Below are 25165 nucleotides of genomic sequence, written 5' to 3'. Positions count from 1 at the left end.
GTTTGATGAGCAGTCCTCAACTTTATCAGTATTTATTGCCACCTTTCCCAACTTCTTTGTCACGTGTTGCTGGCATCCAATTCTAAAGTTAATGATTATTTGCACAAAAAAAAATGTTTATCAGTTTGAACATCAAATATGTTGTCTTTGTAGCATATTCAACTGAATATGGGTTGAAAATGAGTTGCAAATCATTGTATTCCGTTTATATTTACATCTAACACAATTTCCCAACTCATATGGAAACGGGGTGTGTACAACGCCCGACTACAATGGCAATGGGTAAACGCATAGCATTTATGCATAATCCGCTGACATCACCCGTGTGAAAAATGTCACAATTGGGGCAAATTCCAAACAGCTCATTTCGAGGAAGTATGAGGGAAAGTAAGATTGTTTATAAATATCTTTGCAATGTCTTCACGGTTTGATTTCACATTTTCGGGGCTTATGCAGATCACAGCAGGTACCCAATCGGTAAGAAAAGTTGTTTTTTGCCAAATAGGACCCCTTTAAGTCTGTCAGTGCACGCCTTCTTCCAATGTGTGCACTTTGGGTGAAGCAAGCCTTAAACGTGGGCGTTTTCCAGTCCAACCTAGCTTTCCACATATTCTCCCGTGGACTTAAGTACTTTTGTTCTTACATCCCTTGAGCCTGGAATAAGTCGAGCGCTCCAAGAAGGTGAAACATTATATTGCACTTGAAGTTTGGATACAGTGAACACTGCACGTAATACAATGATTAAAGAAACTTCTAGAAGACTATCAAATCTAATCTGATCTATTCAATTGAGACACCTGGTAAACCTCCATTGAGATGAAGATAAAAACACTATAATGTCACTTTGAATTAACAAGAACTCTCAACATCATGAATTACACTAGGGTGGTTAGGGTGGGTCTTTAGTGCCGCTCTAGTGGCCCCCTGGAGCATTTTTTTAAAAAAAGGATTGAAAACGGAAAAAGATGGGGGAAAGCGGTAGAAAATGGATGGATTGATGTTTTTTGTTTGGGGACAAACATGACACAAACTTTCCCAATTGTTAGAAAGCCCACTGTTTAACACAGGGGTGTCAAACGTACGGCCCGAGGGCCGGATCAGGCCCTCGAACAGGTTCTATCTGGCCCGCGGAATGAGTTTGCTAAGTATAAAAATTAACCTGAAGTTTTTGAATGAAAGAAACGGCTGTTCTAAATGTGTCCACTGGATGTCGCAATAGCAATTCTTTGTATCTTTGTTGATTACACTACATATGTACAAAATAAACCACATGATGTTAGTACATCAGTCGAGGAAAATGAGCAAACTACATAAATAATATACTGTAATTGGATTTTGATATAATTTTTTCATCTTGATAGATTAAAAATTAACACCAATGAGTTGACTGATGAACATTATCACATCATTTATTCAGAAATATAAATAACGACAAATAAAGTATATAAACTATTAACCGCAACAGGTAATTTGTAAAAAAAACAACAACATTATGATTTGTACAATTTCAGAATGTGCTTGTTCTATTTTTAAACAATCTGAAGTTGTCTTTATTTTTAAGTTATCGTGCCGTGATTCTACCAGTCCGGCCCACTTGGGAGTAGATTTTGCTCCATGTGGCCCCCGATCTAAAATGAGTTTGACACCCCTGGTTTAACATGTTTGTGTGTTTGCTTCACTGATGAGAGTATTTGGTGAACATCGTTTTGTCCTACTAAATTTGGCAGATCTTGAACTCACCATAGTGTGGGCTGTGACGCAACAGTTTGTTTACATGTAAAATCTTCCACTCCTCTGTCTCATTTTGTCCACCAAACATTGTATGCTGTGTGTGAATGCACAGAGGTGATCTTTGTTGATTTGATTGACTTGTTGGAGCGCTAATCGGGTATATTTGGTGTATGCATGACTGCAAGCTAATCAATGGTAACATGCTATTTAGGCTAGTTGTATGTACAAATTGCATCATTATGCTTCATTTGTAAGTATATTTGAGCTCATTTAATATTCTGTACTTTTATCCTCTGTGTATATAATTTAGTTTGGCATGTCTCATGACACATTTCAGATAGTTGTTTGTGTGCCATGTTGTTCCAGACCACAGCAAACATTACCTAGTAATAAATCTATTAGAAGAAGACAGCCTGCCTTTTCCTTTAACTTGGACACACACATCTATGCCTTTGGCCATTCTGAGCCAGTAATTTCCAGGAGTTATCTCACCTTCTGAGTAGCCTCTGATTTACTAATGGTTTCTGATGTTGTAAAAATGTGTAGAATAAATATTACATTTCAACATTTCTGTCAACGAAGACTTGCTTCAGCCTGTGACACATTAATTTTGATAGTAGGCTATTATAGCTGATATAGACACTTACGTCAAGTGTTGCCTTCACGATAAGACTTATATACAGCTATTCATTTTTTGCGGCTCCAGATAGATTTGTTTTTTGTATTTTTGGTCCAATATGGCTCTTGCAACGTTTTTGGTTGCCGACCCCTGGTCTAGCCTGTAGAGGCCATACTAACGTAATGAGATTGATATCTCTGTAAAAGAATCACATTATTTGAATCAAAAAGCGTTTCCAGCAAAATGTATTGCTAAGTTATGCTTAGCATATTATGCACACCCTACATGGCTGACGATTCACATTGGTCGCATATTTTGGTCTTGACTATTGTTAATATGACATGATTATCGCTAATCTTCGAGATTCAATTTATTAAACACATTTGATTAATAAGATGTTGTGATGATTGGGTGGCAAAAAAAGCTTCCTTATCTGTAAATCTAATCCTGCTGGTAGTTTGGTAGGTAATTGTAAATACCTATTGGGTGGGTAGGTTTTGAAAATATGTTTTGTTTAACTTTATGTATATTTTAACTGGGGGTCCCTATCCATAAACTCTACGCTTTTAGGAATTCCCTTTTAGCAGAGCGGACTCTAATATTAACAAAACAAAAATACTGTAATATAACAATGACATCTGTAAAATAAATGAATAAACCCATAAAAGGACAAACTTTCAATTACGAATTATTAGGAAGAAGAAGCTGTTATAGTGTGCATACACATGCTACATCACCACGGCATGGCAAGCAACGCCTGGGTTAATTATACGGCCTTTTCAAATTTAAAGTGACATCTTTTTCATTGACTTTTTGATTTCATTGACATCCACAAGTGTCCAGAATTTTCACGGAACCAAGAAGAAAATGGGTCACACCAAAGTCAGCCTTATGCATTTTTGGGGTGGGCGTGTCCGCAGGCTCGATGTGCGAAAACGTATTAAGGGAACGCGCGAAACTTCTAGCGTGTCAAAAAAACAGACGCAAACGTGAGAACTTGGCCCTTTGAACCTACAGGATTTGCTCTTTTTGATGGTACGGGAAGGTGCAAAGTCTTCATTCTAAAATCCCAAGGTGGAACGTGTCCGAGTGATTGACCTGAGATAACTTACTTTTTGGGAATGATCGCACACCGACTGTAGTTTAACGTCAACAAGTTTCTTGAAATGTGTAGGATTTCTAACAATTGTTATAGGTTTGTTTTTTTTGGGTCCACGCCGTATTAAATTTGCATTACACTAACTGGGTAACACATGGCACACTGACTAAGCTTGACCTATTGTTACTATAACAATCTACAAGGTTAATATAGGTTGCTTCTGTTTCTTCCCCTCCATTTTTCGGCATTCATTTTTTATCTCTAGTTATCATTACGTATATGTAGGGATGATGTTTGATAAGAAATTATCGAGTTTGAGCCCATTATCGAATCCTCTTATCGAACTGATTCCTTATCGATTATCTTATCGAATCCAGATATTTGGTTTAACAAAAGCTCACTTTTATTTTATAAGAAGAAAAAAATTAAAAATAAATAAATAAATATTGACTTTTACCCCCCTAAAAAAAAATAAAAAAAATATATTGACTGTTGTTACCCAAAGTATGTTAAGTGAGATTTTTCAGAAAAACAAATATATACAGTAACACAAAAACAACCTGTCTCTGTGACCACTATAGGTGAATAGCCATGCCTTGAGGCGTTTTTTCCGGTCGATTATTTTTGCTGCTTGTGTGACATCACAGGAAATGACGTAGCTCAGTCTAATGACTGTCATTTCCTGTGATGTCCCACAGGGCATTTCTTGTGGGACGGGATGTGTTCCCAGGGATTCGAATAAAGAACCAACTCTTTTTCTTTACTATAGTGGTCTCAATAACGGGAACCGGTTCTCAAAAAGGGATTTGAGTCCATGGAATCGGTTCTTTTCTTATCGAACGGTTCTTTTCTTATCGAACAACCGGGAGAACCGGTTTCAAACATCATCCCTACGTATATGTATTGTTGCATTTGAACATCAATTATTGGTATTGTTCATTATCAATAGCGCTATTTCTATTGGTATTTGTAATGCTCCATTTGTAGTGTAGTAATGCTCATTGTCATTTCTGTATTACTTATTTCGCTAGCTGCTTCTTTGCTATCACTTTTACCATCATATTTGTACATATCGTATGTGCTGATGTTGCTCTATTGTTGTTATTGTTGTTGTTATTGTTGTGTTTGCTGTTGTTGTTTTTATCTCTCTGTCTAATCCCCCTCTTGTCACCAAAATTTCCCCCTCTGTCTTCCGTTTTTTCTCTTTTTTTCCCCTCCTGCTCCGGCCCGGCTGCACCAAATGATAATATAAATACATTTAATAAAGTCAAATACAAATAAGCCAACAAGAGAAGTATCCTACACTTCTCTTTTGTAAAGTAAATCTGAACAGCCGATTTGGGCATCTACATCAACTATTATGATTTGCCTGAGAAGCTGTATAGGACAAAAAAATAAATAAAAATAAAAATTGCATTACACTTCAGAGTTGTGCGTAAAAAAAAGTATTTCTCTCGGGAGGACATGAAAGAAAATATTTGGAAAACCACCGCTTTAATACAAGGTGACCATTATTTTGCGAGGACTCTAATTGACTGTCAGGCAAACAAAACCAAGCAAAGAAAACAACGTAGATTGCAAATGTTTTGCTGAATTATCCCCTGCGGCAAACCCCAAAATGACAGATGTTATTATAACGTTGTGCCATTATTTTCATATTGTCTCAAAGCTATTTGTCAATGACCAAAAACAAATGCTTCTGGTAAAAAAAAAATATATATGGATTGATTTGTTTCATCAGACTTAATTAGAACATGTTGTGTTGCAGCCTCATTAACCTTCCATTGATTGTGTGACGCCAATGAGAAACAAAACAATGTTTTTCTCAGTAGTGACTTTTCATTTGACTTTTCTGTTACTGCTGACGAGTTTAACTTCGCCTCTGCGGCGTGCCGACGACATGTAAACATCATAAACGAGAGCCCGCCTGTCATTTTAGTCGCGTAACGGCACACACTTTGATGATCAGAGTGGAAGAAAGAGTGTGAACAAGTTCAACACAACAACGACACAAAAAGCCCTGGAGCTCCCTTTGCATCTGGTGTGACACATCAGCCACGTGTCAACAATTGAACCCTTGATGGTTTTCATTAAGACTGTCATGACAAGCAGCTCACGTCTTGTTGCACCTTCTGCTCTGCTTCTATTATCGCGGCCGAGTAGGCGGGACAAAACATGAGTTTGTGTTAAAGAATTAACGCCACATTTAGATTTGTCTTAGATTTTTGGTGCGATTCCATTATGACTTAGTTTTCTTGTTTTGAGGTTAACTTCGTTTTACACTTGCAATGACAACGGTCCTGCTGGTGTAATATGATGCACGCTTCTTCCTTTCATGACAAAGGCTGTGAGGTTGTTCCAGAAAGAGCATCTGGCGTAAAAAGCCAAATGAATGCAAGACAACTTGTCGTTTAGTAGTAAGTAAGCAAACAAAGGCTCCTAATTTAGTCTGCTGACGTATGCAGTAACATATTGTGTCATTTATCATTCTATTATTTTGTCAAAATTATTAAGGATAAGTGGTAGAAAATGAATTATTAATCTACTTGGTCATTTACTGTTAATATCTGCTTACTTTCTCGTTTAACATGTTCTATCTACACTTCTGTTTGATTGTCATGTCATGTACGGACACACACTGTAAGTCTTTGCTGTCGTCCAGCATTCTGTTTTTTGTTTACTTGGTAGCCAGTTCAGTTTTATTTTCGTTTTGCACAGCCTAGTGTTGTAACGATACCAATATTTTGGTACCGGTACTAAAATTATTTCGATAAGTTTCGGTACTTTTCTAAATAAAGGGGACCACAAAAAATTGCATTATTGGCTTTATTTTAACAAAAAAATCTTAGGGTACATCAAACATGTTTCTTATTGCAGTTAAGTCCTGAAATAGAATAGTGAACATACAAGACAACTTGTCTTTTTAGTAGTAAGTAAAAAAACAAAGGCTCCTATTTAGTCTGCTGACATATGCAGTAACATATTGTATCATTTATCATTCTATTATTTTGTCAACATTATTAAGGACAAGTGGTAGAAAATGTATTATTAATTTACTTGTTCATTTACTGTTAATATCTGCTTACTTTCTCTTTTAACAAGTTCTGTCTACACTTCTGTTAAAATGTAATAATCACTTATTCTTCTGTTGTTTGATACTTTACATTAGTTTTGGATGATACCACACATTTGGGTATCAATCCGATACCAAGTAGTTACAGGATCATACATTGGTCATATTCAAAGTCCTCATGTGTCCAGGGACATATTTCCTGAGTTTATAAACATAATATACATTTTAAAAAAAAACGAAAGAAGATGTTGTGATGCAAAAAAATATTGACGTAATCATGGTAGTCTCGACTAAATACGCTCCTGTACTTGGTATCGTTACAGTAGATGTTAGGCGTAGATCCACATTTTGACACTGGTGATCTACAGTGTGTAGTGAAGCATGTTTAGCTATTCCTCGTCCTGCAGGGATGATACTTGTAAGAAACTTACTTCATGTGTCGCCATGGAGACGAGGATTAGTGATTTAGAAGTAGCTGCAACACTGCCGACTGGGGCTGGACATTAGCCGCTTAGCTAGTTAGCCATGTCTTAAAGCACCTTTTTCCTGAGGACGTTTCAGTGTTATAACTTCACCTTTATCGTTAGTTTTTAAGCCAAAATGCATCCGTTCTCCCTTTTCTGTCTACACACTGTGTCTGCTTGTAAGTACTCTGTGATTGTGCGCTGCCGAACATGCTCGTCTGCTCGTAAACCAGCAATATCATGACATGGGGGGCTGGTGGACTGGTACTTTTCAGAGGCGGTATAGTATGAATATGATTCATTAGTATCACGGTACTATACTAATACCGGTATACCGTACAACCCTACCTGGAACAGATCGATATGTTTTCCATTATGGCAGGGGTCACCAACCTTTTTGAAACCAAGAGCTACTTCTTGGGTACTGATTAATGTGAAGGGCTACCAGTTTGATACACACTTAAATAAATTGCCAGAAATAGCCAATTTGCTCAATTTACCTTTAACTCTATGTTATTATTATTAATTAATGATATTTATCTTTGTGGAAACACTGATCACCTTAATGATTTCTCACAATAAATATATATAGAAACAGATAAATATCAATATGCAACACTTTATTTTTATATGTTCTCTAAGTGCACATTTTTCAAATTGAACATTTTCAAATGAACACTTCTAAGACAGTCTTGTGAAATCACAATATCCCATTTTAACTAGCTAGCCACTAACATTTATTAACAAATCATGAATTACTTTGCACCATGTTTGTACAAATAATAACTCATGTAAAATACAAAAGTCCACTCAAATTTTTAAATAAATCATGTCACATTTTGAACTGGACCCAAAATCTGTTATCTGTTTCTTTGTCAGTTAGTGAAGACCAAGTCTTTCAAATATTTTCTTGGATTTTCAAATTCTATTTGAGTTTTGTCTCTCTTAGAATTAAAAATGTCGAGCAAAGCGAGACCAGCCTGCTAGTAAATAAATAAAATTTAAAAAATAGAGGCAGCTCACTGGTAAGTGCTGCTATTTGAGCTATTTTTAGAACAGGCCAGCGGGCTACTCATCTGGTCCTTACGGGCTACCTGGTGCCCGCGGGCACCGCGTTGGTGACCCCTGCATTATGGTAACTGTGTTCATATCACATGAATAAATACCTTTAAAAAACACTATAAAACACAACGGAGAATATATGCTCAAATAGAATATGACCTTTTCTTCTCCCTCACATACGGTATATTCCGTTATTTTTTGTGCATGATTTTTTTTTCATAATATACAGCATATAGATGTTTTCCTGCCACACACACTCGCCCGACATCTTCCCCAATGGAATGTCCCACCGCCCTCATGCTCCCTCAAACTCCCCTGCTCGTTGACAAATGCTGAGGTTGAATTATTTCAATCACGCCGCTGTCAACCTGTCAGCTTCTTTTGATACTTAGTACGCCTCGTCGCACATCTAAGAAGACACTGTGGTTCAACTCGGGGGCTGCACAGACAACACAGGACCGCATTTGAGTGTTCGAGTGTGTTTATTTTGCGGTCAGACAGACGGAAAGCAAACAAGGGGAGGTTTCATTTGTCAGCGTTCTTCAGTCCCGTTCACGCAAATACATCCAAGAGCAGACTATTACTGAGATTCAAAGAGAGTCTGTTTTGGTCAAACCATCTTTTTAATTGGTTCATTTCTTCTGTTATTATTTGTATTAGCTTATGTGTGTTCGCTCCTGAACAAAACGCAATTGTATAATCTGCAAATAATACTAACTTTAAGTCTTTTGTAACTTTACAAATGTCATTTATATAGAGGTTGAACAATTTTGGTCCGAGTATTGATCCCTGAGGTACGCCACAAAATATGTTAAGCCTGTCTTCACGTATTGCTTCTTGTTGGTTAAGTAGCTTCTCACCCAGTTGAAGACCAACCATCTGATGCCATACCGTTCTAATTTGTTCATTAATATAATATGATTAATTGTGTCAAATGCTTTTGTTAAATCCATAAACACTGCCTGATTTCATTTATTCTGGATATCCTGTTTAGGGGTTTTCTCATACATTTTCACTTCGAATACAATACCAATATGGAGCCTTGAGTATTGGCTGATACTGATTGAACTGATACGATATCAAAACAAATAATACATAATTGTATATGCAGTGTGGAATGTTAGAAACTGCTTGCTCAAGTGTAATGAACAGAGAACCAGGAGTGAACAAACCTTAACATATGTATTATTAGCCGTCTGGAATAGACATAGGGTGTCTTGAAGTAGAATGTCGAAGGACGCGGACACGTTTGTTACTGGATATTTTTTTTATATGCCTCGACTTGAAACTTACCCAAAAAAATGTTTGATATTTGTTTGTATTGACAAATGTGGTGTTTTAGACTGCACTTTTGGTTAGAGTGTCCGCCCTGAGATTGGTAGGTCGTGAGTTCAAACCCAGGCCGAGTCATACCAAAGACTATAAAAATGGGACCCATTACCTCCCTGCTTGGCACTCAGCATCAAGGGTTGGAATTGGGGGTTAAATCACCAAAATCATACATTTTCACTTCGAATACAATACCAATATGGAGCCTTGAGTATTGGCTGATACTGATTGAACTGATACGATATCAAAACAAATAATACATCATTGTATATGCAGTGTGGAATGTTAGAAACTGCTTGCTCAAGTGTAATGAACAGAGAACCAGGAGTGAACAAACCTTAACATATGTATTATTAGCCGTCTGGAATAGACATAGGCTGTCTTGAAGTAGAATGTTGAAGGACGCGGACACGTTTGTTACTGGATATTTTTTTTATATGCCTCGACTTGAAACTTACCCCAAAAAAATGTTTGATATTTGTTTGTATTGACAAATGTGGTGTTTTAGACTGCACTTTTGGTTAGAGTGTCCGCCCTGAGATTGGTAGGTCGTGAGTTCAAACCCAGGCCGAGTCATACCAAAGACTGTAAAAATGGGACCCATTACCTCCCTGCTTGGCACTCAGCATCAAGGGTTGGAATTGGGGGTTAAATCACCAAAATCATACATTTTCACTTCGAATACAATACCAATATGGAGCCTTGAGTATTGGCTGATACTGATTGAGTTTTGTCATTGTGAAAATGTATGGGCATGATTAAACAGCCGGATGCATGCTTATGATTTGATGTTTCCCTCTTACACACATGCTTATGTGTGCAATGGTTATGCGTTTTTTTTTTCCTGGCCTCAGTCTGGACCTTCTCTCCAGGGGCCCAGGCTTAAACATTTTTTTTTTTGTCTTCTCCCCCCCAGCGTTTACCTGTTTCTCACCTTTTTTGTAAGGGCCGCCGGAAGTTGGCAGCGATCCAGTTCTGTCTCCCTGTAATGTTTGTCTGCTCTTGAATGGGATTTTGCTGAAAATCTTAATTTCCCCTCGGGGATTAATAAAGTATTTCTGATTCTGATGATAATGAAGACTGCAATGGCTCCATTATGCAACTGGTTTCTCCCCAGATACCTCTGTCAGGCATTCAAAGGGAGCCCGAATGTCAGCAAAATGCTTTTTACTTGTTTGTTCCTTCTTTTCGGGGGGGCTTTAATGGCAGACAAGCTTTTAGCGGATGACATAGAAATGCTGCTTTGCGTCACAAAATGTCAAGAGAAAAGAAAAAAAAGGTGTGCAAATGGGCAGAAAGTCCCAAAAAATATTCAAGAGAGGAACTCTAAGTGCATCTTGGGGACCTTTTTCAGCCCAAAACTATTGTTTTATTGGCCCTTCTGCATATTGCAAAAAATACAATGTTTTTAGTAATAATGGGATTATTAGAGGCAGCACGGTGCATGTGCCTCACAATACGAAGGTCCTGGGTTCGATCCCCGGGCTCGGGGTCTTTCTGTGTAGATTTTGCATGTTCTCCCCGTGACTGCGTGGGTTCCCTCCGGGTACTCCGGCTTCCTCCCACCTCCAAAGACATGCACCTGGGGATAGGTTGATTGGCAACACTAAATTGGCCCTAGTATGTGAATGTTGTCTGTCTATCTGTGTTGGCCCTGTGATGAGGTGGCAACTTGTCCAGGGTGTATCCCGCCTTCTGCCCGAATGCGGCTGGGATAGGCTCCAGCACCCCCCCCCCCCCGCCACCCCAAAAGGGACAAGCGGTAGAAAATGGATGGATGGATTAATGGAGATTTTTAGATACTACACTAAATTGCTTTGTCACCAGTTTTTTTTAAAATACACTGTAAAAAAAAACATATTGACTCAACTTAACTTGGTCAGGTCATCTTGTTGCTTTGCTTAGTGTCAAATATATCAAAACATGAGTTGATGTAACATTCAGTCGAATGTAGGACAATTTTGGATTTGTTCGTTAAGATAACTTTAAAAGATGTTGGTTCAATATATTTTATTAAGTTCCTACAACTGTAAGTCAAAATGAATGGGGTGTATTTATCTAGCGTATATATATATATTTGCATTAGGGTTGTATGGTATACCGGTATTAGTATAGTACCGCAATACTAATGAATCATACTCGTCTCTGAAAAGTACCGGTCCACCACCCCACCGCGCCCCCGTCGTCGTCACGTCATGTCATTGCTGGTTTACGAGCAGACGAGCATGTTCGGCAGCGCACAATCACAGAGTACTTACAAGCAGACACAGTGTGTAGACAGAAAAGGGAGAACGGACGCATTTTGGCTTAAAAACTAACGATAAAGGTGAAGTTATAACACTGAAACGCCCTCAGGAAGAGGTGCTTTAAGGCATAGCTAGCTCGCTACTGGCTAAAGTCCAGCCACAGTGTTTTAGCTACTTCTAAATCACTAATCCTCGCCTCCATGGCGACAAATAGAGTACGTTTCTTACAAGTATCATCCCTGCAGGACGAGGAATAGCTAAACATGCTTCAGTACACATCGTAGCTCACCGGCATCAAAATGTAAACAAACGCCATTGGTGGATCTCCACTTAACATTCACTGTAATGATACCAAGTACAGGAGCGTATATAGTCCATACTACTATGATTACATCAAACAAAAATAATTTATATTATGTTTATAAACTCAGGAAATATGTCCCTGGACACATGAGGACTTTGAATATGACCAATGTATGATCCTTTTAACTACTTGGTATCAGATTGATACCCAAATGTTTGTTATCATCCAAAACTAATGTAAAGTATCCAACAACAGAAGAATACATGATTATTACATTTTAACAGAAGTGTAGATAGAACATGTTGAAAGAGAAAGTAAGCAGATATTAACAGTAAATGAACAAGTAGATTAATAGTTAATTTACTACCACTTGTCCTTAATAATGTTGACAAAATAATAGAATGATAAATGACACAATATGTTACTGCATATGTCAGCAGCTAAATTAGGGAGCCTTTGTTTGCTTTCTTACTACTAAAAGACAAGTTGTCTTGTATGTTCACTATTTTATTTACTTGCAATAAGAAACATATGTTTAATGTACCCTAAGACTTTTTTAAAAAAATAAAGGAAAGGATACGACTTTATTGTCATTGCACAAGTACAACGGAACTATGTTTTTAGCACAAACCCGTTCAATATTAGACAAACAAACATTGTACAGGGTTACAGAAATGGAACGCTGATGGGTCACCAAAGGCGCCCCGCCCCGTAAAAGTTAAGAAAAAGGAAAAACGGGGGGAAGAAGATTAGTAATAAAATACAATATAGAGTTTGGCCGACTCTGGAGTGGGAAAAAAACCTCCATGCAATGCACACATAAACACGTTACATTTAATCACGACAACTCGCAACAGAGGGGAGGGGAGTTGGGACCTTGGAGGTCGACTGCTGCTATGAAGCGCTGCCAGCCGACCATCACCCCGAGGGGAAACAAACAATAAAGCCAATAATGCAATTTTTTTGTGGTCCCCTTTATTTAGAAAAGTTGCGAAAAGTATCAAAATACATTTTGGCACCGGTACCGGTAATATTGGTATCGGGACAAACACCAGTCCAAACAATACCAAGCCGTACGATGAGTGAAAGAGAAAGTGGTTATCATTCAGCGAGTCATCTTCTCCACACTCCATTGCTTTTGGCTGCGTCTTTATTTCGGCTTCTTCCCCTGCATGCCAACGTGCCTCCCAGCTCACTGCATGCATTATTTGGCTTGATCAATGTTGTCATCCTTGCCTAGTCTGACTAACCACACGCGGCGAGGGGAGCGGGGGGGGGGGGGTCGCTCAATGTTTAGACCGCCACGGAGAGGGCAAAGGACAGAAACGTAGCCTCCGCCCGCCTAAACACGAGTTTTTGTACAACAACTTTATGACTTTGTAACATTTTAACAGGGCGAAACAGTGCCAGACACAACACCGAAGAAAGTCTCCTTAAGTGCCATTCAAGCTGCCAAGAAAATGATGTCGGAGTGCGAATATGTCACGGTCCTTTTCTCGCCTGTCTCAAAGTTGTGAATTCCCCCCCCACCACCGCCACACTCGGGAGCTGAAACGTGTCATTTTACCCGAGCCAATGAGAGGAGCCGCCGGTACGTCCAGCCGCCTGCTCTAATTGCTGTTTGCTAAACACCATTTTTCCAATTTGCTCTAATTGGAGCGGCGCCGGATTGAATTAACCTGCGGGCTAGCGGCGCTTCAGGAATCCATTTGTGACAGATCAATCAGCCGGCGTCAATCAATCGCTGGGAGAGGCTCATATTCACACGAAAAGTAGAGAAGAGGAGGATGATATTGACAAATCCGTATGCAGAGTAAAACTGAAAAGAAACTCCTACAACAGTTATTAAAAACATATTTATGGTGTTAAGTAAGACTGTTCAGTCTCTTAAAGGATTACTGAAATGAAATTTTCTTATTTGAACGGGGATAGCAGATCCATTCTATGTGTCATACTTGATCATTTTGCGATTATGCCATATTTTTGCTGAAAAGATTTAGTAGAGAACATCGACGATAAAGATTTGGTCGCTGATAAAAAAAGCCTTGCCTGTACCGGAAGTAGCGTGACGTCGCAGGTTGAACGGCTCCTCACATTTGCACATTGTTTACACCAGCAGCGAGAGCGATTCGGACCGAGAAAGCGACGATTACCCCATTAATTTGAGCCAGGATGAAAGATTCGTGGATGAGGAACGTGAGAGTGAAGGACTACAGTGCAGTGCAGGACGTATCTTTTTTCGCTCTGACCGTAACTTAGGTACAAGGGCTGATTGGATTCCACACTTTCTCCTTTTTCTATTGTGGATCACGGATTTGTATTTTAAACCACCTCGGATACTATATCCTCTTGGAAATGAGAGTCGAGAACGCAAAATGGACATTCACAGTGACTTTTATCTCCACGACAACACATCGGTGAAGCACTTTAGCTACGGAGCTAACGTGAAAGCATCGTGCTTAAATGCGGATAGAAACAAAATAAATAAGCCCCTGACTGGAAGGATAGACAGAAGATCAACAATACTACCAAACTCTGGACCTGTAAATACACGGTTAATGCTGTACCGCCTGGCAAAGCCTAGCAATGCTGTTGCTAACGACGCCATTGAAGCTTACTTAGCTACGAGACCTCGACAGAGCTATGATAAAAACATTAGCTATCCACCTACGCCAGCCCTCATCTGCTCATCAACACCCGTGCTCACCTGCGTTCCAGCGATCGACGGCGCGACGAAGGACTTCACCCGATCATCGATGCGGTCGGCGGCTAGCGTCGGATAGCGCGTCTGCTATCCAACTAAAAGTCCTCCTGGTTGTGTTGCTGCAGCCAGCCGCTAATACACCGATCCCACCTACAGCTTTCTTCTTTGCAGTCTCCATTGTTCATTAAACAAATTGCCAAAGATTCACCAACACAGATGTCCAGAATACTGTGGATATTTGCGATGAAAACAGAGCTGTTTGTATTGGGATACAATGTGTCCCAATACTTCCGCTTCAACCGTCACGCGCAAACGTCATCATACATAGACGTTTTCAAGCGGAAGTTTCCCGGGAAATTTAAAATTGCACTTTATAAGTTAACCCGGCCGTATTGGCATGTGTTGCAATGTTAAGATTTCATCATTAATATATAAACTATCAGACTGCGTGGTCGGTAGTAGTGGCTTTCAGTAGGCCTTTAAACTGAATCATATTGGTGCTTTGTTTGATTTATTTGGTTAATCTGTTCCATAATTGAATTCCACATACAGATATGCTAAAGGTTTTAAGTGTTGTACGCGCATACAGAGGTTTTAAATTTGATTTTCCTCTAAGATTATATTTCTTCTCTTTTGTTGAGAAGAATTGTGGTACATTCTTGGGTAGCAGGTTATAGTTTGCTTTGTACATCATTTTAGCTGTTTGCAAATGCACCAAATCATTGAATTTCAATAATTGTGATTCAATAAATAAAGGGTTTGTATGTTCCCTATATCCAGCATGATGTATTATTCTAACTGATCTTTTTTGTAACACGGTCAGTAAATGAAGTGCACATTTGTAGTAGTTTCCCCATATTTCTACACAGTAGCTCAGATATGGTAACACTAGCGAGCAGTAAATATGAAGTGATATTGGTTCAGAACATGTTTTGCTTTATTCATTATTGACGTGTTTCTTGCTACTTTATGTTGTATATTTTTTACATGAGATTTCCAATTCATTGTATCATCTATTATTACACCCAAAAATGTGTTTTATTTTACCCTTTCAATAATTACTCCGTCCATTTGTATTTGTGTTTGACTTTCTCTTCTACAGTTACCAAATAACATTATTTTAGTTTTACTGAGATTCAAAGATAGTCTGTTTTTGTTAAACCATCTTTTTAATTTGTCAATTTCTTCTGTTATTATTTGTATTAGCTTCTGTTTGTTCTCTCCTGAACAAAACGCAATTGTATAATCTGCAAATAATACTAACTTTAAGTCCTTTGTGACTTTACAAATGTCATTTATATAGAGGTAGAACAATTTTGGTCCGAGTATTGATCCCTGAGGTACGCCACAAAATATTTTAAGCTCTGTGGAAGTGTGTTCGCCTGTCTTCACGTATTGCTTCCTGTTGTTAAATAGCTTCTTACCCAGTTGAAGACCAACCATCTGATGCCATACCGTTCTAATTTGTTTAGTAATATAATATGATTAATTGTGTCAAATTATTTTGTTAAATCCATAAACACTGTCTGATTTAATTTATTCTGAATATCCTTTTTAGGGGTTTTCTCATACATTTTCACTTCGAATACAATACCAATATGGAGCCTTGAGTATTGGCTGATACTGCTTGAACTGATACGATATCAAAACAAATTATACATAATTGCATGCACTACAAAAACTGAAATCTAAGTAAGATTAAATATCTCAAATAAGGGTGATATTTGCTTATTTTCTGTCTGATAAGATAATTCTTCTCACTAAGCAGATTTTATGTTAGAGTGTTTTACTTGTTTTAAGTGTTTTGGTCCTAAATGATCTCAGTAAGATATTACAGCTTGTTGCTGAAATGTTATGACCTATATTGAGTAAAACATGCTTGGAACTAGAATATCAACTGTTGCAAAGCTGTGTCATCAACACTCACAAGTATAGAACTACTTTTTTTAAAGTAATAATTTCTTATTTCGAGTATGTAAAAAAAAAAAATCATAACTTTGACACAATTGTGTCTCATGTTAAAACAGATGACAGCCAAATGGACTTTGCTGCTTTATTTTCAATGAAACAATAAAAAATACGTACTCATATGGTAGTACAGTTGTTATTAGTGAGAATATACTTATTTTAAGGTATTTTTGGGTTCATTGAGGTTAGCTAATTTTACTTGTTTTGGAAAGTCTTGACAAGACAAATTTTCTTGTTCTATTGGCAGATAATTTTACTTAGTTCAAATTAAATACCCCTAATTTTTGTATTTTTTTTTTCTTGTTTTTGAACACTGACTTTTTGCAGTGTGGGAGAGGCTCATATTCACACAAAAAGGAGAGATGAGGAGGATAATATTGACAAATCCGTATGCGGAGTAAAACTCAAAAGAAACTCCTACAGTAGTTATTAAAAACTCTACCAGCTTATTAATGGTGTTTACAATGGAAGAAAAATGAACCACAATGTCTTGATTTCAGTTATTCTCAATATCCTGTTTAGGGTTTTTTTCATACAGTCGTGCTCAAAAGTTTACATACACTTGTAAAGAACATAATATCATGGCTGTCTTGAGTTTCCAATAATTTCTACAACTCTTATTTTTTATTTTTTTGGGATAGAATGATTGGAGCACATACTTTAGTTTTTACTTAAGTTTGGTTCTTTTATTAATTTATTATGGGTCTAGTGAAAATGTGAGCAAATCTGCTGGGTCAAAAGTATACATACAGCAATGTTAATATTTGGCTACATGTCCCTTGGCAAGTTTCACTGCAATAAGGCACTTTTGGTAGCCATCCACAAGCTTCTGGTTGAATTTCTGACCACTGTTCTTGACAAAATTGGTGCAGTTCAGCTAAATTTGTTGGTTTTCTGACATGGACTTGTTTCTTCAGCATTGTCCACATGTACTTTGGGAAGGCCATTCTAAAACCTTAAATCTAGCCTGATTTAGCCATTTCTTTACCACTTTTGACGTGTGTTTGGGGTCATTGTCCTGTTGGAACACCCAACTGCGCCCAAGACCTGATGAATTTGGAGGTAGTCCTCCTTTTTCATTGTCCCATTTACTCTCTGTAAAACACCAGTTCCACTGGCAGCAAAACAGGCCCAGAGCATAATACTAACACCACCATGCTTGACGGTAGGTATGGTGTTCCTGGGATTAAAAGCCTCACATTTTCTTCTCCAAACATATTGCTGGGTATTGTGGCCAAACAGCTCAATTTTTGTTTCATCTGACATCAAATGGACAAAGATAAGACCTTCTGGAGGAAAGTTCTGTGGTGAGTTTGTGCATTCACTGTGAGAGATCACCCATGATAACTCACGATACAGGCGTAAAAAAATAATGTAGATATCTGAGAAATACAATATAAAAAAAATATTTTCAGTTCACTGCCATTACTCATCTTAGTAATAGGGCGTAACGTTTTTTTTAGCATAAAATTAGCAAATACATGAAATATGTATTATGATAAAAGCATGTTGACCCTTAGTGATTCACCACAAATTGTATTGAAATAACAAGCTGGGATAGGCTCCAGCACCCCCGCGACCCTGTAAGGGACAAGCGTTAGAAAATGGATGGATGGATGGATAACATCAACATATATTTTAGGTTACAATTCAATGTATTCATATGCAATCAGATCAATGTGAAGGACACTTTGGCAAAATAACCCCAGATTTTCCAGTTTTTTTTTTTTACAGGTTTTAAAGGATGCAAATGGAACCGATTGGGTTGCATGGCCCATTTACTGTTTCTTCAAAGTACTTATATGACAACGTAGGTTTTTATCCTTAAAACTAAAGATGCAGCGTTTAGTCCAACAAGTAGAAGCCAGCGTGCTTGTTTTAGCCTAAAATGCAGCGTGGTGACTATTACTAGTCACCAAAGCGCTTTGACACTATTTCCACATTCACCCATTCACACACACATTCACACACTGATGGCGGGAGCTGCCATGCGAGGTGCTAACCACGACCCATCAGGAGCAAGGGGGAAGTGTCTTGCTCAAGGACACAACGGACATGACTAGGTTGGTAGAAGCTGAGGATCGAACCGGGAACCCTCAGGTTGCTGGCACGGCCACTCTCCCAACCCGCCCCACGCCGTCCATAATAACCATCATAATAATTTGCCTTTAACACAGATACCATAATACAGTAGGGAAGGGATTTATATGGCCTCATTCCTGGGTGGATCTCACATCAAGGGAAGAGGGGCGGGTGATCATTTTGCCATGCAGTCTGCTGAAAATGATGGAAAGCGTCACTTTACATAGCAACTAAAAAGGTTCATCGTTTTGCCATGCAGTCTGCTGAAAATGATGGAAAGCGTCACTTTACATAGCAACTAAAAAGGTTCATCATTTTGCCATGCAGTCTGCTGAAAATGATGGAAAGCGTCACTTTACATAGCAGCTAAAAAGGTTCATCATTTTGCCATGCAGTCTGCTGAAAATGATGGAAAGCGTCACTTTACATAGCAACTAAAAAGGTTCATCATTTTGCCATGCAGTCTGCTGAAAATGATGGAAAGCGTCACTTTACATAGCAACTAAAAAGGTTCATCGTTTTGCCATGCAGTCTGCTGAAAATGATGGAAAGCGTCACTTTACATAGCAACTAAAAAGGTTCATCGTTTTGCCATGCAGTCTGCTGAAAATGATGGAAAGCGTCACTTTACATAGCAACTAAAAAGGTTCATCGTTTTGCCATGCAGTCTGCTGAAAATGATGGAAAGCGTCACTTCACATAGCAACTCAAGCTGTGGTCAAATTTGAAATTGTCACAAAACACTTTAAGATATTCCACACTTTACTGCCGCCTGGTGGCTAAAATTTGTCACGTTTCATGTGTCAGGTAAACCATGACGAATCAATCGATTAAATAACCAACTCAATGATGTGTTTCCTCCTTCCTTCCTCCAGCCTGCGAGCTGATGAACCGCGGCATCCTGGCCCTGGTCAGCTCCATCGGCTGCATGTCGGCGGGGAGCCTCCAGACGCTGGCCGACGCCATGCACATCCCGCACCTCTATGTCCAGCGCTCCGCGGGGGGCACGCCTCGCTCGGCCTGCCCGGCCACGAGCCGCGGTCACGGGGCCGACGACTACACACTGATGGTGCGCCCGGCCGTTCATCTCAACGAGGTCATCATGCAGGTGGTGTCCGAGTACAGCTGGCAGAAGTTTGTGCTCTTCTACGACTCGGATTTTGGTAAGAAAAGTACACTCAAATGACACACTCATGATAATAACTATGTTAAACATGATACTAAATAACAAGGAAATTTGAGGACTAATGCTAATGACCGTAGCTTTATTACATTACAATAGCACATACAAATATGCATTAAAAATCCCATACAGACATCATACATGAGAACGTTTAGTAAGTATGAATAGTTTTAGTTATATTGTAAAATTTGGGAAATGTTGCTTAGAGTGATGAATGAAGAATCCGTAGAGTAGAAACGCTATGGATGACTAGAAGACGGAACGGCACTTGTACTTCTGGTTCAAAGCTTTAAACAGCAGGAAACACTGTGGAGACATTCAACCCAGCAGCACCTTCAGTGAGCAAACTTGTCCAAATGATGGCACCATAGCACAAACAATAACTTAGAGACTTAGACTTAGACAAGTCAAAGTCTGTAAATAATAATAATAATAATAATAATAATAATAACATGCCTTTTCAGTGTATTTGCATATGTTTTATAAAAACTATTTGCATAATGGCCATCAGCTAAGAAAAATCCATAAATTAGCCGCACGGTTTTGCAAGCCGCAAGGTTCAAAGCGTAGGAAAAAAGTAGTGGCTTGTAGAATGGAGAATGCAAGATGAATACTGTATTATTATAATACCACCCGTCTTTTTTTTAGACTGTTTCTTTCAGTCCTGTCTTTTATTCAGGTGAACATTGTACAATTTATTGGATTAGCACTTTAATCAAGTTCAGCAGCACAACATAAGGCACACTAAAAAAAAACAGCAAACGCATGCAATTGAAACCCAACTTCCTGACAACGTTGCCCTGTCTTCCTTGTTAATGATAAGGCTTATTTATTAGTGGGAGCTTTTTAGATGTGCAAAGCAGTTTGAGTCACTGATATAAGCCTTATGGGCTGATATGGGATGAGGTGAAATGGATGAAAGTCATCTCCGGGGGAATTAAACTTATCAATACCAACTGTATCTTTGCAAGGAAGGATTTAACCATATAGCCATTAGTGAGTTCATGGCTATATGGTTACGTCAATAAACGTCCCACATTGTGTCTGCCAGGCAGGTCTTCTGACTCGTTAGTCAGTCTGCTTTGTCTCATTTTTACCCTCACACCTTCTCCCTCTGCACTCCATTAATTCTAACATTAGTCAGCTAACATTCCGTGTTGCTTTTTATAAAGCACCGCTCCGCCACTCTGCAGGGTTATTGTTTTGCAGTTGTACCAAGTCGAGTCCCCAAAGAAACAGCTTGGTTCAGGCAAAGCCTCTGCAGATTGTCCAAACCCAAATTAGAAACGTACGTGTTCCTCCTGTGGTCCCCAAACTAACTAGGATGCATCAAGTTTTGCTGTGACATCAACATACTGCACATAATACACTAATACACATCTACAAAAGACTATTACCTCAATAAATGTTTTGGGTCTGGACCCTAGGTTTGGAAACCAGTTATTAAGAATAAGGGATATCATTCCAAAATTAGCACTATAATGAATATAAGATGCATTGGTATTCCATCCAATTACACCAAACTTTATTCATATGGTACATTTAGGTTAACAGAGATCAAGTTAGTGCATACCCATCATTTAAATCAGGGGTGTTAAATTTTAATACATACATACGTACATACGGTTCATCCGACAATACAGTGAGGACAGTGAACAGTGCGCAGGTATATACGTTGGTTATTACATAACACATTGCACTCCCCCCGTGTTGCACACCTCCCGTATTGCACTACCCTTAAAGGCCTACTGAAATGATTTTTTTTTTATTTAAACGGGGATAGCAGATCTATTCTATGTGTCATACTTGATAATTTCGCGATATTGCCATATTTTTGCTGAAAGGATTTAGTATAGAACAACGACGATAAAGATCGCAACTTTTGGTATCTGATAAAAAAAAGGCTTGCCCCTACCGGAAGTAGCGTGACGTAGTCAGTTGAACATTTCCGCAAAGTTCCCTATTGTTTACAATGATGGCCGCCAGAAGTGAGAGCGATTCGGACTGAGAAAGCGACGATTTCCCCATTAATTTGAGCGAGGATGAAAGATTTGTGGATGAGGAAAGTGCAAGTGAAGGACTAGTGGGGAGTGGAAGCGATTCAGATAGGGAAGATGCTGTGAGAGGCGGGTGGGACCTGATATTCAGCTGGGAATGACTACAACAGTAAATAAACACAAGACATATATATACTCTATTAGCCACAACACAACCAGCCCAAAGGACCGTTCACCTAACCTAAGGTTCATAAAGCTTATATATTTACCCAAAGTTACGTACATGACACGCACATACGGGCAAGCGATCAAATGTTTGGAAGCACGCGGGTGGGACCTGATATTCAGCTGGGAATGACTACAACAGTAAATAAACACAAGACATATATATACTCTATTAGCCACAACACAACCAGGCTTATATTTAATATGCCACAAATTAATTCCGCATAAAAACACCTAGGTGTTTGTTATGCTAGCTCCTAGCTACTAGTTCGAGCTAGTTATAGCTCGAGCGGGTTATATGGACGGGATCCCGTCCATATAACCCGCAAATACAATTCAAACACCTGCACAACACACACACTCACTCAGCCCAAAGGACCGTTCACCTAACCCAAGGTTCATAAAGCTTATATATTTAACCAAAGTTACGTACGTGACACGCACATACGGGCAAGCGATCAAATGTTTGGAAGCGCAGCTGCGTACTCACGGTATCGCGTCTGCGTCTGTGTATCCAAATCAAAGTCCTCCTGGTAAGAGTCTCTGTTGTCCGAGTTCTTCGATTTTGACTGCATTTTTCGGGAATGTAAACAATGAAACACCGGCTGTGTTGTTTTGCTGACTTCCCTCGCAAAATACTCCGCTTCGCACCGACAATTTTCTTCTTTGCTTGCTCAGCTTCTTTCTCCAGAATGCAATGAACAAATTGCAACGGATTCACCAACACAGATGTCCAGAATACTGTGGAATAATGAGATGAAAACTTCAATGGGGAGCCATACCTCTGTTTTACTGGCTACGTGACGCGCATACGTCATCCTCCAAAGGCGTTTTCAACCGGAAGTTTAGCGGGAAATTTTAAATTGCACTTTATAAGTTAACCCGGCCGTATTGGCATGTGTTGCAATGCTAAGATTTCATCATTGATATATAAACTATCAGACTGTTTGGTCGGTAGTAGTGGCTTTCAGTAGGCCTTTAACTACATACGCACTTGATGAAGGCCCTCAAAACCAGTGATTAGCCCTGCTGGTCGTTTCTAAAAAGTGCACCCAGTTCTATAAGGAACAAGAACAGAGGAGATGAGGACGACAAAGGTGACAGGTAAACAGAAACTCCTAAGAATTTTTAAGCAACACAACATTCCTGTACGCTTAAAACCTGGCTACACTCTGAGCCAACAGCTAATGCACCCCAAATATTGGACACCCCACCAACAAAAATAACAACAAAAAACGTTATATGATGTCCAGGGCAGTGACGAATGCACTGAGTTATGTATTGGGGGGGAAAAAACAGCCTTTTTTGATTGAATTGATTGAAACTTTTATTAGTAGATTGCACAGTACAGTACATATTCCGCACAATTGACCACTAAATGGGAACACCCGAATACGTTTTTCAACTTGTTTAAGTCGGGGTCCACGTTAATCCATTCATGGTAGCCACAACTGCTATAAGCCACAACATAAACAAGCAAAACTATACCTGAACGGAGGAGGTCGATGACAGCACCCATCTCCCATGTACAACACTGTCCTTTCAACCATTCCTAAGAGACAAATGATTTGTCTCTTAGGAAGCCTCTAACATAGCCTCTAACAATAGGCAATAGTGTTACATTCCAGTGTAGCAGAGCTTGGAACGTGTCACGGTCGTGTTAGTCCTGACCCCAGTATGCGAAGGTTGAAGCAAGCAAAGGAAAGCTTTGCTACATAGCAGTTCAAACCACACAAAGGAAAACAATGATCCAGCCCCGTTCAGAGCACCGTGCTGGCATATAAAGCCTCTTGATTGGCAACTAGTAAGTGAGGGAGCCAGCATCCAGACTGGAGACATGGCGGCAATGGGAGACAAACTGTAAGTGGAAACGAAAATAAGAGCGTTGGACAGGGAACAATATGAAAAACAGAAACCTAAATAAGCAAAGTCCAGATCTATCATGACAAGTCATGACAGATTGGAACTCTTCTGCTTTCAGGTACCACCTCTGTGCCATTATTACAACTGAATTGAATGCTAACATGGATGGTTTCAGTCTAACAACCGATTTCGGGCTGATAGTACTCATTTTACAATGATAGTTTTGCCACAAAATATATCAATGCTAATGAGGGTAATTCCATTGACAATGACAGAGGGGTCGCTACTTTAAATCCTAACAGTTGTTTTTAACACCAGCGCTCAGAATAGATTTGACCAGAGCTTCTCAAATAGTGGTGCACGCCCCTGAATTTCAGGCAAATTGGTGCACTTTAAATAGTTCCCGTTACACTCTAAAAGACAATGTTAAGACAGTTATTATTTGTTGTATGTTGATCTAGATTTACGTTGTCTTCTTTTCTTATTGTGAATGAGGATACCATGTTTTGTTTTGCAGAGGTGTACTTATAACAATTTTATAGACAAGTTATACTACTTATAGTCGCGGCGGACAGTGTAGGGGGGTGCGAAATGTTTTGTTGTTCCTATTGGGGGCCTCGCAGAAAATAATTGAGAAGCACTAGATTAGACCAATCGAAGTCTATGACAGTGGTTCTTAACCTTGTTGGAGGTACCGAACCCCACCAGTTTCATATGCGCATTCACCGAACCCTTCTAAAGTGAAAAGTATTTTTTTAAATTCAAGACAAAGTTATATGTTTTTTTTACTGGTGCACAAAATGAACCGTTCATGAACATCACCTTGTTCAAAGAACAAAACCAACACAGTGCATGAACTCACAACAAATTACACACTTGCAAATCAGATGGAAAATTAGAGAGAACATTGTTTGGTGGTATCCATAATACGCCGATAGGGAGAAGTTTTTATTCACACAATGAGTCGGGTGTGTCTTGACCTCCGCGGTGGAGGCTCCGCCGAACCCCTGAGGCCGACTCACCGAACCCCTAGGGCTCGATCGAACTCAGGTTAAGAACCACTGGTCCATGAGCATGAACTGATGAAAATTGCTCAGATGAGGGGCAAAATGTGTTGTAAAACAAACTGAACAGTCCAGTTGTGATCGATTGAATGCCCAACAAAGAGAATGCTCAACAGACCTGCTCAGTGGTCTTGTGGTTAGATTGTCCGCCC

General features: G+C 39.1%; 1 protein-coding gene across 2 annotated transcripts in view; it reads left to right on the top strand.

Annotated features, from left to right (window-relative positions):
* grid2 (glutamate receptor, ionotropic, delta 2) overlaps positions 1-25165 on the top strand; it is a 1088972-nt gene that overhangs the window by 501292 nt on the left and 562515 nt on the right. For both annotated transcript variants that reach the window (XM_062025903.1, XM_062025902.1), the window contains one exon: positions 19557-19844. In XM_062025903.1, coding sequence (XP_061881887.1) covers positions 19568-19844 — 277 coding nt within the window. In that variant the 5' untranslated portion in view covers positions 19557-19567. The remainder of the gene's footprint in view (positions 1-19556; positions 19845-25165) is intronic.

The sequence above is a fragment of the Entelurus aequoreus genome, linkage group LG17 (genome assembly GCF_033978785.1).
Source record: "Entelurus aequoreus isolate RoL-2023_Sb linkage group LG17, RoL_Eaeq_v1.1, whole genome shotgun sequence".
NCBI lineage: Eukaryota > Metazoa > Chordata > Actinopteri > Syngnathiformes > Syngnathidae > Entelurus > Entelurus aequoreus.
The sequence above is the reverse complement of the archived record's forward strand: the minus strand, read 5'-3'. Positions and strand labels throughout refer to the sequence as shown.